The sequence below is a fragment of the Ostrea edulis genome, chromosome 1, assembly GCF_947568905.1.
Source record: "Ostrea edulis chromosome 1, xbOstEdul1.1, whole genome shotgun sequence".
Lineage (NCBI taxonomy): Eukaryota > Metazoa > Mollusca > Bivalvia > Ostreida > Ostreidae > Ostrea > Ostrea edulis.
In genome coordinates this window covers 99,387,086-99,403,127 of record NC_079164.1, presented here as the reverse complement: position 1 = coordinate 99,403,127, position 16,042 = coordinate 99,387,086, and the positions used below count along the sequence as shown (strand labels likewise).

General features: G+C 36.5%; 3 protein-coding genes across 3 annotated transcripts in view; 1 reads left to right on the top strand and 2 right to left on the bottom strand.

The window, feature by feature from the left end:
- Positions 1–534: 534 nt before the first annotated feature.
- On the bottom strand, positions 535–2,625 carry LOC125670872 (transcription factor AP-2-alpha-like). The gene has a single exon (XM_048906306.2). It carries the CDS (start codon positions 2,623–2,625, stop codon positions 1,315–1,317), a length of 1,311 nt encoding a protein of 436 aa, XP_048762263.2. The 3' UTR covers positions 535–1,314.
- Positions 2,626–3,221: 596 nt separating this feature from the next.
- Positions 3,222–14,014, bottom strand: LOC125670864 (MTOR-associated protein MEAK7-like). The gene is made up of 8 exons (XM_048906293.2): positions 13,881–14,014; positions 12,095–12,316; positions 10,988–11,114; positions 8,054–8,169; positions 7,423–7,729; positions 6,967–7,085; positions 6,618–6,824; positions 3,222–5,079 (listed from the first exon to the last, which is right to left on the bottom strand). Exons 1-8 carry the CDS (start codon positions 13,989–13,991, stop codon positions 4,918–4,920), a joined length of 1,371 nt encoding a protein of 456 aa, XP_048762250.1. The 5' UTR covers positions 13,992–14,014; the 3' UTR covers positions 3,222–4,917.
- LOC125670857 (ubiquitin carboxyl-terminal hydrolase CYLD-like) overlaps positions 13,963–16,042 on the top strand; it is a 19,557-nt gene continuing 17,477 nt past the window's right edge. The window contains exons 1-2 of the mRNA XM_048906266.2: positions 13,963–14,101; positions 14,251–14,823. Of these exons, the coding sequence (XP_048762223.2) occupies positions 14,368–14,823 (456 nt within the window). The 5' untranslated portion in view covers positions 13,963–14,101; positions 14,251–14,367. The remainder of the gene's footprint in view (positions 14,102–14,250; positions 14,824–16,042) is intronic.

The following is a 16,042-nucleotide window of genomic DNA, read 5'->3' as shown; positions in this document are numbered from 1 at the left end:
AGAAAACTCTTCCTAATGTTCGCAAAAATTCATTCCGATAAAATTATTAGCATACCTTTGAGCAATCAAATTGCCAAATTTTAGACCTGCGGAAAGAACCCGCTATACAGCACTCCTCAAGTCCCAATATGTTTTTATAAAACAAAGTCTGAAAGTCGTGTAATTAAGTGACAAAGACAAAAAAAAATTATGTGCCCCACCCACCCCTAACTACATCTACTAGCAAAAATACTATGAATATTGTGCTGCCATTTAATGTGGAATATTTCTAATTGTGATTAAAATATTTGCATAGGTAGCAAAAAAATCCACCACAGATTTCTCAGTGATTGTAAGCCAGGTATAATCTTGCTTGTCTCTACGCTGTCACAAGCTGTTGTAAATCAGGCCCCAGGGCATACATTTACAAGAGTACAAAAATAATAAACTTGTCCGTTTGAAAAAATCAAGAAACTCCAATCAATGCATGCTCCTATACCTTGACCAGTGACAACATATATTCAAAGAAATGAAAAACAATTTTGAAACCAATTCAGTCATTTGATTATATTCAACATCTTTATTTACATACTTTTAGTCAAGTGACTACTAAACTACAAATAAATATCAATCTTTATAGAAACACAGACAAGTTTTTAGAATATCAGAATCTCGATCATAGCAATATATGTTGTAAGGAACATAAATTTTATCTTCAGGGTTTATCTATACATTCCAGTATGGACTTCAGTTACGCCATCAACATATGGCACATGAATCATGCATGAAAACATTTTATAAAAATGAAATGTAAATTTCAATCATCAGAAAATAATGATGCACAACAAGCACTTCACATAACGGCAAATTTAAAGTCACTTTTCTTTTGCATCAGCAGCGAAGCCTTTATCCACGAATTTCAGCATCTCAGTGAGATAGGTCAAATTTTAAGTCACTTTTTCTTTTTCATTAGCAACAAGGCCTTTATCCACAAATTTCAGTATCTCAGTGAGATAGGTCAAATTTTAAAATTCTTTTTCATTAGCAACAAGGCCTTTATCAACAAATTTCAGTATTTCAGTGAGATAGGTCAAATTTTAAGTCACTTTTTCTTTTTCATTAGCAACAAGGCCTTTATCCACAAATTTCAGCATCTCAGTGAGATAGGTCAAATTTTAAGTCACTTTTTTTTTTGCATCAGCAGCGATGCCTTCATCCACGAATTTCAGCATCTCAGTGAGATTGGTCAAATTTTAAGTCATTTTTCTTTTTCATTAGCAACAAGGCCTTTATCAACAAATTTCAGCATCTCAATGAGATAGGTCAAATTTAAAGTCACTTTTCTTTTACATCAGCAGCAAAATCTTTATCCATGAATTTCAGCATCTCAGTGAGATAGGTCTGCACTGTGGCTAGTGATGCTACAATGGCGGGACAGCCAAATCCGTGAGAAATTAAGCTGAATCTGGTTAGGGGAATCTGAACCTCAGGCTCCAGAATTGGCTGTGGCTGGGAGGTCCCAATCGGAGATCGATCTTCATTCAAAATATCCATAAACTCTTTCAATATCTGCTTTGATGCCAAGATCATACTCTTCCTTGCCATCTGTTCACGGGCAATATTGTTGTGATACTTTTGAACATTATGCTTTGCACACGGTTTGGACGGAAATTCAGTTTCGCATAAAAATCCAAAATCTCGAGCGAGACGAATAGCCTCCCCTTCCACTACAGACGTCAGAAGTGTAACGGGAGCAGATTTTCTTCTCCCTGCCGGTAAAGCTAACCCAATCTTTTCCAGCCTCTCTCGTAGATTCTTGCCACCATCCTTTGACTTGGCTCTCCTGAGGACCCCTCCTAACAATGATGCATTGAGACATTCTGGTGATGACAATCGCCTCTGGATCTCGGCGACTGTGACTTTATACTTGGAGGTACTGCTCAGTAAAGCAAGACGTCCATCCACCAGACAGAAGACCTCTTCTGGACTTGAGGAATTAGACACTGCCACATCACGGTCAGATCCTCTACTGCGGCGGGATCCTCTCCTCGGAGCTACCACACTCTGGATTTCAATCTGGTTTGCAACTTCTCTTGAAATATAACCAGTGTTTTGATTTTGAGATTCAGCACTGTCTGGAGAACTGGTAAATGAAGAGTCTGATATATGCACAGTATCTGGCTGCTGGTTTTGTTCACTGTAAATGATGGGGAGATTTTCAATGCTGCCTCTCTGAGAGTAAATCAGGTCTTGTTGAGTTGGGTTTGCATTGGGTGGAGGAAAATTTGGCTGCTGAACTTGATAGAAGGTCATTGGGGGGTACTGCTCGGTGCTATAATGAGGAGTCTGGCTCTGGTACCTCTCCATTTCTGAAGACTGTGACACAAGGTAGGAGGGTGGAAAACATGGATATTCCACTGTCTGGGTGGAGGAGGGATAAAATCCATTGTGAGACTGGACCCTTGTAGAGGAGGAGGAACATGCCCCTTCCATTGACTGACTGTGAGACAGATATAGCCCCCCAGCCAGTGATTGGCTAGAGGTAGGGAACATTTCCTCCTGGGTAATAGTACTGCTCATCGTTGTTAGACATCCAGAGTGAGGGGCAGAATTTCCAGTGTACATCCCAGATTTAACAGCTTCCATTGTGCGCTCTCAAAGTAAGTCAACAAGAATACACAAAGTAGATTCCCAAACAAAAATCAAAGTGCACACATGCTAATGTCAACCTTCCTGTATAATCCACTAGAGGACCATTGCTTTCGTTTGCAAGCTTTCTAAGAAATGAGTCAGATTATGGAATTAGGAAGAGATAGACTGATTCCTATATCCTGAGGTCATGTATCTACACCACACCTTACAACAACACTCTCACACATGTCGAGTTCTACTCTCTTTTATGTAGAGTACTGATACTATCTCAATTAAACAGAAGACCAATCAAATTAAACTGGACACCCATCAAAGGATGTCACAAGAATGATTGCTGCCTCAGATAGGCAGGGCTAATTGTAGGTAATTGGTCACAGTCAATAGGTGTTTGCACAGTACCCACACAGGTGTGATGATAGTTCACCAGACCAGAACCACAGTAATTTAATTAACAAATGACCTGTAAAGGTAGAAGAATGCCTCAGACACTTGAGAAATTCTATTTTACCTCTTTGTAAATACTTGTTTTGTTTTTAAAACCTGGCAATATCTTGAAATGTCTCTCCTTTAACAGCAGCATAAACACTGAGTTAATAAACAAACTTTATATCAATAGAAAATAAAACAGAGTTTCAATCATTGAGGTATATATCTTAAGATAGTTTGAGAAAGTCATACATTCCAATTAAATCATACTGAAGACAAAGATATTTTATTTCTGTGAACGAGAAACTGTTTCTACTTGAGAAATTTTTGAATGAGGGAAATAATATACTGCAAGTAGCAATTTTACTTGTGTGTGATCATCTGATTATGAATAGCAAGACTTCATTTTGAATATAAAGACAAATGTATACATTATGATTGACCATATCTGTACACTTGGAAATATTTCCAATATTGCACCACCATTACATTTATAAAAGCTCCTTAAATCTGATGACACATATGGAATGCTCATACATAATAACAGTTAAACAAACATTGCATACTCCTTCACAGTTATATACATGTGTTGAGTAATCATTAAGTAAATTAGCTACACTTCACTAAAAGTCACATTTCGGACAAGTGAATGTTTGTATTAGAAAATGGGATTTCTCTGAAGCAGATCTTAAAGACAAAAGAAACGAATTTAGTGATCCTATGATGTTGTTTTTTGTAACTTTTAAGTCCAGGTACACAAAGCTCTAATGTACATATTACTCCATGTTATTACAAAACATGTATAGAAATTTTACAATCTAATTGGAATTAAATCCTTTGATCCGCTCATGCATTTTACCATTCAAAGATCTAACAACGTTGCCATAGTAACTTTTGTGTCAGCTAATGAAATTACTTCTGTAGGAATCTTAACTAATTATTTGGATAATAATAAAAAACTTTTCCTTTGTCATATGTAGTACCCTGAGGCATTGCAAAAGAATGAAAGTTTAAGAAGATGTTGCACATTACAGAAAGTGAAGGCCCAAATTTATTTTAGCAGAGATCAGGAACAGATTGCGTTGTGACAGTGTGATACTGACAGTGTAAGAAGGGGGTTTCATGTCAGGTGTCTTATGTCGATTTGCTGCATGCTACACAAATGATTAATTGATGATTAACTCCCTTTTGCTAACTACCACATGAGCTGACACATAGACTTGTAACACACTACAAGCATATTATGCAACTCCAGGAGCATAAATGGACCTTGCTTTAACTGCACTGGTATTACTAATAAAGAAATATTTCAATTACACTGCTGGGAATAGTGCATAAATGTGTCATATTAATTTGTGTTATGATTAGCAACATTTGATTGATATAATGCAAAAACAAATCCTATTACTCCAAATATATTCACAAGCACAAACAAAACGTAAACACAGGTTTAAAATTTCTCCACTTTTGCAGTTAGACAGGCTGTGATTGGTTTAGTCAGTATTATTTCAGGTCACAGAATATGACCCCCAATCTTTAAATTTTAGTTAGATTAGAGCTGTGTTAAATGTAGTGTACAGTGCATATATTGAGCTGTGTTAAATGTAGTGTACAGTGCATATATTGAGCTGTTCAGTACATCTATCTTTACAGACAATCCACATACGTAGACACAGTTGCATGTACACATCAGCAGCAGTATTTGTAGACAATCCTCTTATCAGCCACTTCCTACAGAACTTCTATCCCAGCAGTCTGCAACGAATTCCATTTTCAATAACGTCTCCTTCTAATGCCCACGATTTGGCTTCTAAAATATAAGGACAACTTGTTGGTACCTCCTCTAGAGGGTGAAGATGGTTATAGTAGTTTGGGAATGGTGTTCATTTTTCTCTTCATTTCTTCTGATTGATCGTCGTCGTCATCATGTTCCCGGAACCCTTCGCTGGCCTGGGTCTTGCCCAGGAGCTCCAGCATGGCCTTTGATTCAGGGTCACTTTGAAGGATACTCTTCTTTGTTACCTGTAAGATTAACAAAATAATCATGTTCAGGGGTAAAGCATATAGATACACATGTCTGTACAGGAAGCTGTAAACACAAAATAATCATGTACAGGAGTAAAGCATATAGATACACGTGTCTGTACAGGAAGCTGTAAACACAAAATAATCATGTACAGGGGTAAAGCATATAGATACACGTGTCTGTACAGGAAACTGCAAACACACTTTATTCATTGTTATGACACAGTTCATTAAATATACTGGTACACATATGAACACTTTAGGTATATCTAGACTTAAAACATTTTTGTTACGCAATCCATTGTCTTTTTAGGCTTTTATATAGAAGAAAGTCCACTTGTAGTGAAAAGGTTACCTCTAGGTGTCCAATAAGTTGACAATTGCTGTCCATTATTTTTAAGAATAGACAGATACTGTCCGTTCTTAAAAATAATGAACAGTAATTGTCAACTTATTGGACAGTGCCAGGTAAACCCAATAACTTATTAGACATCTAATGGTAGGCTGAAAATAAGAGAAAGACAATACATTTGTCAAAGAGATACAAATTTAATTTTAAATTCCCTACAAGTAAGAATCAACACAGATATCGGAAAAATCACTGAAATACTTAAAAACGATATTTCCCTTTAGTAGACTTCTCTGCTTCAACTCGTAAGATTCACAATTTTTTAATTCCATTGGCCATTACTATATCGCATCAAAACTTAAATTTGAAAGACATATTTCCATACTGTATTTGAATTTGGCTGGATTCAGAGGCACATTCCGAAACTTATTTACAGCGCTTTTTATGTTTTCTTTATTAGCATATCGCCATATCCTAATTCTGAATTATTATTTTCGCTTTCATGAATAATTTCATTTCACGAGATAGGCTTATTGGGTTCTTTTGGTTGGCGTTAATTATTTCCTCATCCAAATATTCGAAAACACAATGCTTTTCAGATCAAAATTTGGCTCCGTAACTTTCTCACCCTCCATATCCTGAATATAACACTATTTCACTAAAATCCTTAAATTTTGACTGTGCAATGAAAATGCTCTCCCCATCAGAGGAAGACATGTTGATATGGCTCAGTACTATAGAAAGAGTGAATATAAAACCTGCAGTAGAAGACTACTTACCTGACACTATCCAGTAAGTGAACAAAAGAAACAGAATTCTACACAAGACTAGTTATATTGTCAGACTATTCAAAATAGCTTTATTCATAATTATCATTGTCAATGGGTTTACCCGAGTCTGTCCATTCTTAAAACAAAAGATGTAATGTTTTAAGTAGAATATAAGCCTCAAACTGTCCATTCTGTGAGAGAAAGAACTGATTGAGGCCCGTAGGGCCGAGATCAGTTCTTTCTCTCACGAATGGACAGTTTGAGGCTTATATCCTTTACATATTTAAGGTGTATTTTTTTAAACTAAAAAAATGTTCATTCATAAAGGAAACTTTTACAATTTTTAGTAAAAAATGACTTATAACTACCATTATTATAAGAAAATGATACTTTTCCCATTATCAGGATCTACTCACAGTTCTCTCCCCTTCCTCATCACTGTCTTCTTCCTTCTTCTTCTCTGGGCCAAGGGCCCACACTTCAACAATATCCACTTCAAACTCGGGCTCTGCGGACAGCTGAGGACTGCCATACGTCGTACACTTGGGTTTGGCCTTGCTGTGTCCGTGATTAAAATTGCTGTCTATCCACAAACCAAAGTAGTTCATCTGCCCTCCCATCCCCTGAAATTCAAACAAAGGACTCAGCCAATTTACAAGTTTCAAATGAATACACGATGAACCAGGATTGAACAGCAGACACATTGTACATTATATTTTCTCTACTTTGAACATTTGATTTTATTAGAAAGATTTGAAAATATACCAATCCATTCAGTAGAGTTTCCTGGCCTTGATTGAGGTACATAAAGTTTTCATTATACATTGTTGGTGTGTAGATGCCATAATGTGGTCTCAGTGTAAACAGGAAACATGAAGCGGAGCCTGCAGAAAACAATATGTGAGTAGTCTACCCTCCTACACAAGTTAGTACAATGTACCCTCATACACAAGTTAGTACAATGTACCCTCCTACACAAGTTAGTACAATGTACCCTCATACACAAGTTAGTACAAGGTACCCTCCTATAAAATGTACAGTACATGAGTGTGAGCAAGACTGTGCTCTCTTCATCTAGCAATATTTATTCTAAAAAGATCAAACGATTTTAGATCTGGTGATTTTCACAGAGCATGCAGTAACCCAGTCACAGAACATTGCAGCACACAGTGGGCATACTGGTTACAGGTTATTCTATTAAAAGTCTGCCATTAGGCCTACCATAAAATTTTGCCCTGCACTCCCAGCTGTCGACAGCCATCCCCCCAAACAAGTGCCCCTTCTTGTCCCTGATCACCAGGAGGGTGGGGCCTTGGTTTGTGATGTGAGCCAGGAGCTGAGAAAAGCTGTCTCCATACACAGTATTGCTGAACAGAAACCGCCAATGAGACTGATGCATTGTGGGAAGGTTATAGTTCAGATACAATACAGAATCATGGTCCAAAACACTTTGTACTGCTTGATCACGATGACCGATGAATGCTGGAATGGGCACCATTGCAGAAATATTCTCCATAATTTCATTCGTCTGGAATTAAAACATGTGAAATCTTTGGCACAATTTGTAAAGAAAAGGGTTTATTTTTTATTCATAAACACTTACAAAGTCATCAAGAGTTCCACAATATGTTCATAACAATAAACTTGATGTGACCTTGTAATCTCACGATCTACTGGTTTCTGTCACTCATTCGCCCCCACACCAAACATGGGAGTCGGCGCACACTGATGGACCCATAGACAAAGCATGTTTAAATTCACCAGTGCTCCCACAATTTTGCTGAGGACTCCGAGGTCTCCAAATCAAGAAGACATGATTAAATTACAGACAGAAGAAATGTGAAGGTCTTACGCTATCAAACTGGAACAGAACACTGAACACGGTGTCCAAAACGTTCATCAGATGTGGTGATTTGGACATCCAGGTCTCTATGTCACTGATGGACAGCTTCTCATTCTCATCACTGCCTGTAAGTGTAATCAAAAATATTTCCTTGATATTTCAAACACAAAAGACAATACTTTGACACCTTTCCTTGTTGTATATTTATATATTTGTTGCATGTCTCGTGGTCAAATGTCTGGTTAACTTTATTGCCAGCAGTGAGACTCTACATTTACTGGGTAAATGACTTTAATTTTCTGTAGGACATAGACAAGTTCCATACAGGCATCTGTATGCTTAAATATCATGTTTGTTTACCAGGGAAGTCCATAAATATTACAATGTTAACAAAATTGGGGAGGGCTACTTTATTGCACCCCCCCCCCCAAAAAAAAACAAGAGGTACTGTGAGCAATGCTCACTACGAATACCCCCCACTTACCCCTATCTCCCAAATGGTGTTGTTAATAGATATAAATTATCCTCTTTTCTGAGTGTAAAAATATGGTATGCCTTTGTAGAAGAAAATGGAAGATATAGTCCGAACACAAATCCATGGTATAAACCTATAATTTTGACCTTGAGATCAAAGGTCAAGGTCATAAAGAGGTCATGAATGCACATGACACAGTCTCATGTTGATACACCCATGTCTTATGGTATGACTATGTCAAAACCATATAATCAATTTTGACCTTGAGGTCAAAGTTCAAGGTCATATAGAGGTCATGAAGGTACCCAACACATCGTCTCATGGTGATACATTCATGTGTCAAATATGGTATGCCTATGTCAAAGAACAAAGAAGTTATGGCCCAGACACAAATCCATTGTAAAAAAAAAAACAACTTTAATTTTGACCTTGAGGTCAAGGGTAAAGGTCATATGGAGGTCATGAAGGTACTTGACACATCGTCTCATGGTGATCCACCTGTGTGCCAAATATGGTATGCCTATGTCAAAGAACAAAGAAGTTATAGCCTGGACACGAATCCATTGTAAAAAACCTTTAATTTTGACCTTGAGGTCAAGGTCATATAGAGGTCATGAAGGTACTTGACACATCGTTTCATGGTGATCCACCTGTGTGCCAAATATGGTATGCCTATGTCAAAGAAAAAAGAAGTTATGGCCCGGACACGAATCTGGAGACAGACGGACGGATAGACAGAGTGATTGATCATTCCTATATACCCCCCAGAACTTCGTTCGGGGGGTATAAAAAACCCAAACATTTTACTCCCAAAAAAGAGTCACAATTATACATGTATATATATGTATTTGTAAAATTTCATTATTCCTTGGTGTTGAACACACCCAAGACTAATCCTATCAAATGCAGTATCTCAGCATATAGCATCATTTATTTTTTCAAAGGGGATGGGGGGGGGGGGGGGGTGGCAAGTAGAAAAAAATTACAATAAAAAAATAAATAAAAGTCTTATTCTTGTCAATGTGCCACAACTTGATTTTTATGATCTCTTGCTGAGTAATAATTACAATAAAAAAAATAAATAAAAGTCTTATTCTTGTCAATGTGCCACAGCTTGATTTTTATGATCTCTTGCTGAGTAAGGACTGCCCATTTTATCATATCATATGAAAGTAATATGTCACCCCCACCTCCCAACCCCAACCCAAGTTCCATGTTATTGAAACTAATTTAGATCTGAGCTGCAAATTAAATGTGCTTTTTGTCTGTCTTTTTTATGTATTTTTTTTATATTTCACTTTATTTTCTAGAACCACACTGGACAAATTCCAGTCACACCTGGCAAACTCTATCCTGAAGTGAAGCTGGTTGAAGTTTTTTAGTGGAAGATCAATTCCTTTCCAATAACAGATAAAGACATAGCATGTCACACATTGTATGCAACACTGGGCCAACAAACTTCATCAATTTAATTTACAAGCACCATTATTATGTAGCAGTGTACACTTAAAATAAATCATGCCTAAAGTGGCTCAAGGGGAAGTTTAAAATCAAGATTGTTCGAATCACGACCTGAGGTGCAATGTACAGACATAATAATTACACAAGTTTAAAGTTTGAGATATTTCATATCAAGAGCACAACAGGTCATATTTAAATTGATGTCCAAAGAACTAGATGTACCCACATAAACATGACATTAATGCCCGGGGCATTTTATATCAGCAGAACAAACACATTCATAATCTTGTAACTGTGTGCTATCATGTTACTATATCTTCTCCAACCACCTTAGCAAGAGGATAATCAAGTCACGTAAACACCGACTCTTTGTCTGGTATACAATTATTCTTACTGATCTGAATTTGTCAACTGTGTGTCCCATTTGTGTTTTAAGGATACAGAAATATGAATTCCATCATGTTAAGAATACAGACCTATAAGTCTTTGTGTTAAGGATACAGACCTATAAGTCTTTGTGTTAAGAATACAGACCTGTAAGTCTTTGTGTTGAGGATAGAGACCTATAAGTCTTTGTGTTGAGGATAGAGACTTATAAGTCTTTGTGTTGAGGATACAGACCCATAAGTCTATGTGATAAGGATACAGATCAATAAGTCTTTGCGTTGAGAATACAGACCTACATTATAAGTCTTTGTGTTAAGAATACAGACCTATAAGTCCTTGTGTTAAGAATACCGACCTATCAGTCTTTGTATTAAGGATACAGACCTATAAGTCTTTCCATGTTAAGGATACAGACCTGTAAGTCTTTGTGTTAAGAATACAGACCTATAAGTCTTTGTGTTAAGAATACAGACCTATAAGTCTTTCCATGTTAAGGATACAGACCTGTAAGTCTTTGTGTTAAGAATACAGACCTATAAGTCTTTGTGTTAAGAATACAGACCTATAAGTCTTTGTGTTAAGGATAGAAACCTATAAGTCTTTGTGTTAAGGATACAGACCTGTTAGTCCCTTTGTAAGGTAGGAAAGAAACTGCTGGTTTCCACCAGTCTTCATGGTATGGATGCCTCTCCAACGAGGACTTTGGGTCACATAATGTTTGTACACGTCAAGCAAACTGGTTATCACCTGAAAGAGTGGAAAAAAATACATTTCCAAAAATGTCTAAAATTAAAAAGAACCCCATCTTCACCAGGCCTTAATTTCTGAAAAATGAAAACTTAAGGTATTCCATGTATAATGAAAGGATAATGAACAAGTTTGAAGGATTTAGATCAACTTAAAAGTTTATTGTCAAATAATGATGAAAGTGAAGCAGATGAAATTCACATGACTGGTAAATGATTAGAAGCTGACCTTTGTGCACTTAAGACTTTTTGGAAGAGTTATCTGCCCTTTGTAAAAATAAGAAAAATCTAATTTTCTAAAAATGTGTGTGGTCAATGATTAATTTTATTTCATATTTTCATAAAAAGAAAGTGTATGTAACTTTCTACCAAGAGTTAAGTATGAAAATGTAATTTGTTTTTAAAATATTGTAATAAAACATGCTTTTCCCATATACTTCAATGTTAAATTCTAGGTGAAATAAATCAAGCAGTAAACAAAACTTTGAAAATTCCTATGGTGGATTATTTTTATTTGATGAACCCTTCAAAATGATACCATGATAACAAATATTCCACCATCCATTTATTAGATATGAAATATGGTCATTATACATGGAATACCTTAAGACAAAACTTCGACCCAAGTCTGAGATTGTACTCTTTTGACTGCTCAAAGAAAAGAAAACTAAAACTTAAGTTTGATATCCAAGCTAGGTGACACTTGTATTAGATGTAATTTCAAAATCTGAATTTATACAGTCTGCCTAATGAAAGAAATGATGTGATCTCGGCTTTCAGCCATTAATTGTTAGTGTACAAAATCTGAATTTATACAGTCTACCTAACGAAAGAAATGATGTGATCTCGGCTTTCAGCCAATAATTGTTAGTGTACTTACATTGTATTAGATGTAATTTCAAAATCTGAATTTATACAGTCTACCTAATGAAGGAAATGATGTGATCTCGGCTTTCAGCCAATAATTGTTAGTGTACTTACATTGGAGACATCTGCTCCACTAATCTCCCTGGAATTTTTCATACCACAGAAAATGGTTGCCTTTTCTTCAAAGCTCCCTGTCAATGCATGCTCCGCAAACTCTTGGAACTGCTTCAGCGTCACCCCATGTTTGTGTTTGTGGTGACTGGAAGGTGTCTGGATACCACTGATGTAGTGGTAGAGATTTGTGGATAACTCCTTACTTAACGGCACAAGTCCTTCCTGTTAATTTCAAGTCATCATTACAAGATGGAGAATCATTACTATTAGATTGGCTGTAACAATTATGACTTACGGTATATGTATCAACGTTTTATTCTTCAAGGTTTTTAAATAAATTCTTAACTATAATTTCATTGTTACAGAAATAAAAACATTGGAGATAATTTGATAAATAGTACATATTTTTCCTGTATCTATTCCTTTTGTAGCAAGAAAGGAGAAAATGCAACTGACCAGGGATTTTAACCCTGGCCCCACTGAATCTCTAGTCAGGTGCTCTACCAACTGAGCACCCCTGAATCTCTAGTCAGGTGCTCTACTAACTGTGCACCCCTGAATCTCTAGTCTGGTGCTCTACCAACTGAGCACCCCTGAATCTCTAGTCAGGTGCTCTACCAACTGAGCACCCCTGAATCTCTAGTCTGGTGCTCTACCAACTGAGCACCCCTGAATCTCTAGTCAGGTGTTCTACCAACTGAGCACCCCTGAATCTCTAGTCAGGTGCTATACCAACTGAGCACCCCTGAATCTCTAGTCAGGTGCTTTACCAACTGAGCTATCTGGCTACTGGCAATTTAACCCATCTTACTGCTGCATTCCTCCCTCCTTAAATGTCTTCACACCTTGAAGACATCAACCCAGGATCTTTATCCCTTGGAGGACATTTTCACCTGACAGTTCCAATGGGGCTGGTCTACAGCACCAAATGCACAGTAATAGGAAGGAAGAAAATGCAATGGTGCAGATGTGGATTCGAACTCCCCCTCCCCCCTCTGAATCTCTGCTCAGGTGCTTTACCAACTGAGCTATCTGACCACACATATAACCCCTCTGTACTCCTTCTCTTAGTTTGGCACAGGCTTAGAGAGGAAGAGAGAGAGAGAGAGAGAGAGAGAGAGAGAGAGAGAGAGAGAGAGAGAGAGAAGAAGAAGAAATCGATCCTCATTTTGATCATATTAGCAATGAATTGTTATAATCAAGCATATAAGATAAATGAATTCAATGTCCTTATATACCCATGAGATCAAAGAGCTGAAGTATAAGTTTCTTCGTGTCTGCTTGTCTACCTATTTGTTCGAATTTTCAATCCTGGTGCAATTCAGCTTATATTCAAATATAGTCCTTTTAGTATGCCAACATGTTTGGTGAATCAATAAATAAATTGAATTGAATTTTAGTAAATATATTGCATTTCATACCTTATGTAGTATATGTATAAATCACCATCCAATTACCTGATTTTAAAATAAAAGTCATTTCTGTGATGTTATATCGTTATCATCTAAAATCTCTGGGATTTCATCTATTTTAAATTGTGGATAAACATGTGCTGAGCATGGGGCCTTGTTCAGTGGCATGTACATTTAACATGCGCCTCTTCTTCTCTGAAGAGCCACTTGAGTAAAGTCATTTAAATATATTTGACATTACTATATACCTATAAATACACATGACTGTGTATCACGTTTACATCATGTTAGGACATGATGTAAGATTTATATTATTATATGTACTGTCATATCATCATGGTCATGTGAAAATTCCATCCTTTTATTAAACTTACTTGAAAAGAATGTTCAGATTTAAACAATTGTTCATATTTTGAATGGAGATGTTTGAACTCTTGCCGAGTAACCTGAGGTCCAGCGGACTCTTTGCTCTCTGAACCCCCCATTTCTCTTGAGACTGAGTCTGGTGATGATGATTTTACTCACATTGTTTACTAATTTGGAAAATAATGTATCCCGATCTCGATATATTGAAGAAAACGATAGGTGCTGGTCGGTACGCAGTATTTTCTAGATATTTTTCGCTGTTTTTCTTTTTTATATGCATTTCCATTTTATCTGCATTTCCATGTAATGACAAAAATGCTTGTTTGTATCATAATATTATTTAATCCACAGCTGATTTTACGTTTCATCTATTTTTAGATTACGCGAGGAAATACCAACAAGGACTTCCTTGACATTCGGAACTCTTTCGGAATTTCCAAATTGTCATTTATAGTGGCAGCCATGTTTTAGCTCTTTAGAAAGATCAGTTTTGATATGTCAGACCAAAATGACAACGTTTACTATATTCTTCTTGCCGATAAAATAGGAAAGAAGAAAGAGAGAGGAATTTTACGAACGACTTCCTCCAAAGTAGACGTTTTACCCGGAACTCTCCTCCTCTTGGTGGAGGAACGAAATGATAAACAGAGGAACACCCTCTGGTGGACACTAGAGACTCTAGAACCAGAGAATATTGAAATTGAATGTCAACCTCCGGACACTGGCCAGCTGAGTAAGACCGAATTTGCTCTGCTTCAGCCCATTCCAGTCTGTCAAGAACGCCTGTCCATTTTCCAGGACCAAGAATGGCTCAAGGAGGGTGCCCATCTTCAACTGAATGACCCTGTCACTGTAGCCGTCAAGGGGCAGCCATACCTAAAGGGGCTCATCAAGTACAAAGGGGAGCTGCCAGGCGTCAAAGGGATTCAGTTTGGAATAGAGTTATTAGGGGTAGGTGTATCATCAACTCTGTTTTTTTTAATCATGTACATAGTTTACATTTTGGCCCATCGGATGGATGATGTATTTGTTGTTTACTAATTAATGTAATGTCTATTTTCTTTACCACTATGACAATGATTCAGATTATGTATTTGATAACTGATCTTTATGATTGCTATCTTTAGTTGGTCATGCAGATTTTGATTGGACTGAGTGTAAATATTTGGTCGTATTGTAGAACTCTGTTAGTTAGAATAATCTGCATCTCGAGACAGGCCCTTGGGTCTGTAGGACATTATAACTTTAACAATAGAACATATTCTATCTAGAACTTGGTCTGTTGGAGTAAATACTTATAAGTAGGACAGGGTGCTTGATGTTACTTGTGACAGGATTAATCACAGTCAGATCATGGCTACAAAAACCATAACATAGTGTTCAGTTCACTGATTGATTGTTAGATAAGAGAAGGAAATTGTTTTGTTTAAATATCAACATTGTATCAAATTATAATCAAAATGGGTGTGACTTACAGCTATTTATGGTTACAAACCCTAAATAGAACATATGCTCTAACACAATCTAATATGGGTGTGACTTAAGTTATTTTTAGAATTGACTACAGCATTACTGACAGGTATTTATTATTAATTTCACATTGGTGAAAACGTCTTCATTTTGAATCTGTCTGTTTGATTCAAGCATGAACTTGGTGTAAATATAAACGAACAAGGTTACCGTGGTTAATGTCCCACAACTTATACAAATATTTCATGGAAACCTTATCAAATGGTATACAAGATTTTTTAGTGAAAATATTCTTGTACTGAAGCATCTTTGAATCTCACAAAGATGACAATATGTAACTAACTGCTGAATAACTGTTGCCTGTGAAGAATTTCTCAAATTCATATTTCTTGATGGGTGCACAATGTGCTTTAGCAATGTACATCTGATGAGAGAGAAACACACTGATGGGAAGCCTAGAACATTTATGAAGCCTCCTTCATATTCATTGTTAGAGATAAAAAAAAAAAATATTAGAGCAAAGACTCAAGGAATGTGACTGTCAGAATTTCATTAATGTTCAGTTGAAATTATTCAGAATTGTTCCTTTTGACTTGAAGACATTGAACATTTTATTCAAGGTTGAAAATTGATTTTTGATAGATCTAACATGCAAATACCTTAACTTGTACCATAAATAAAAAAGAAAATCCTTGATAAT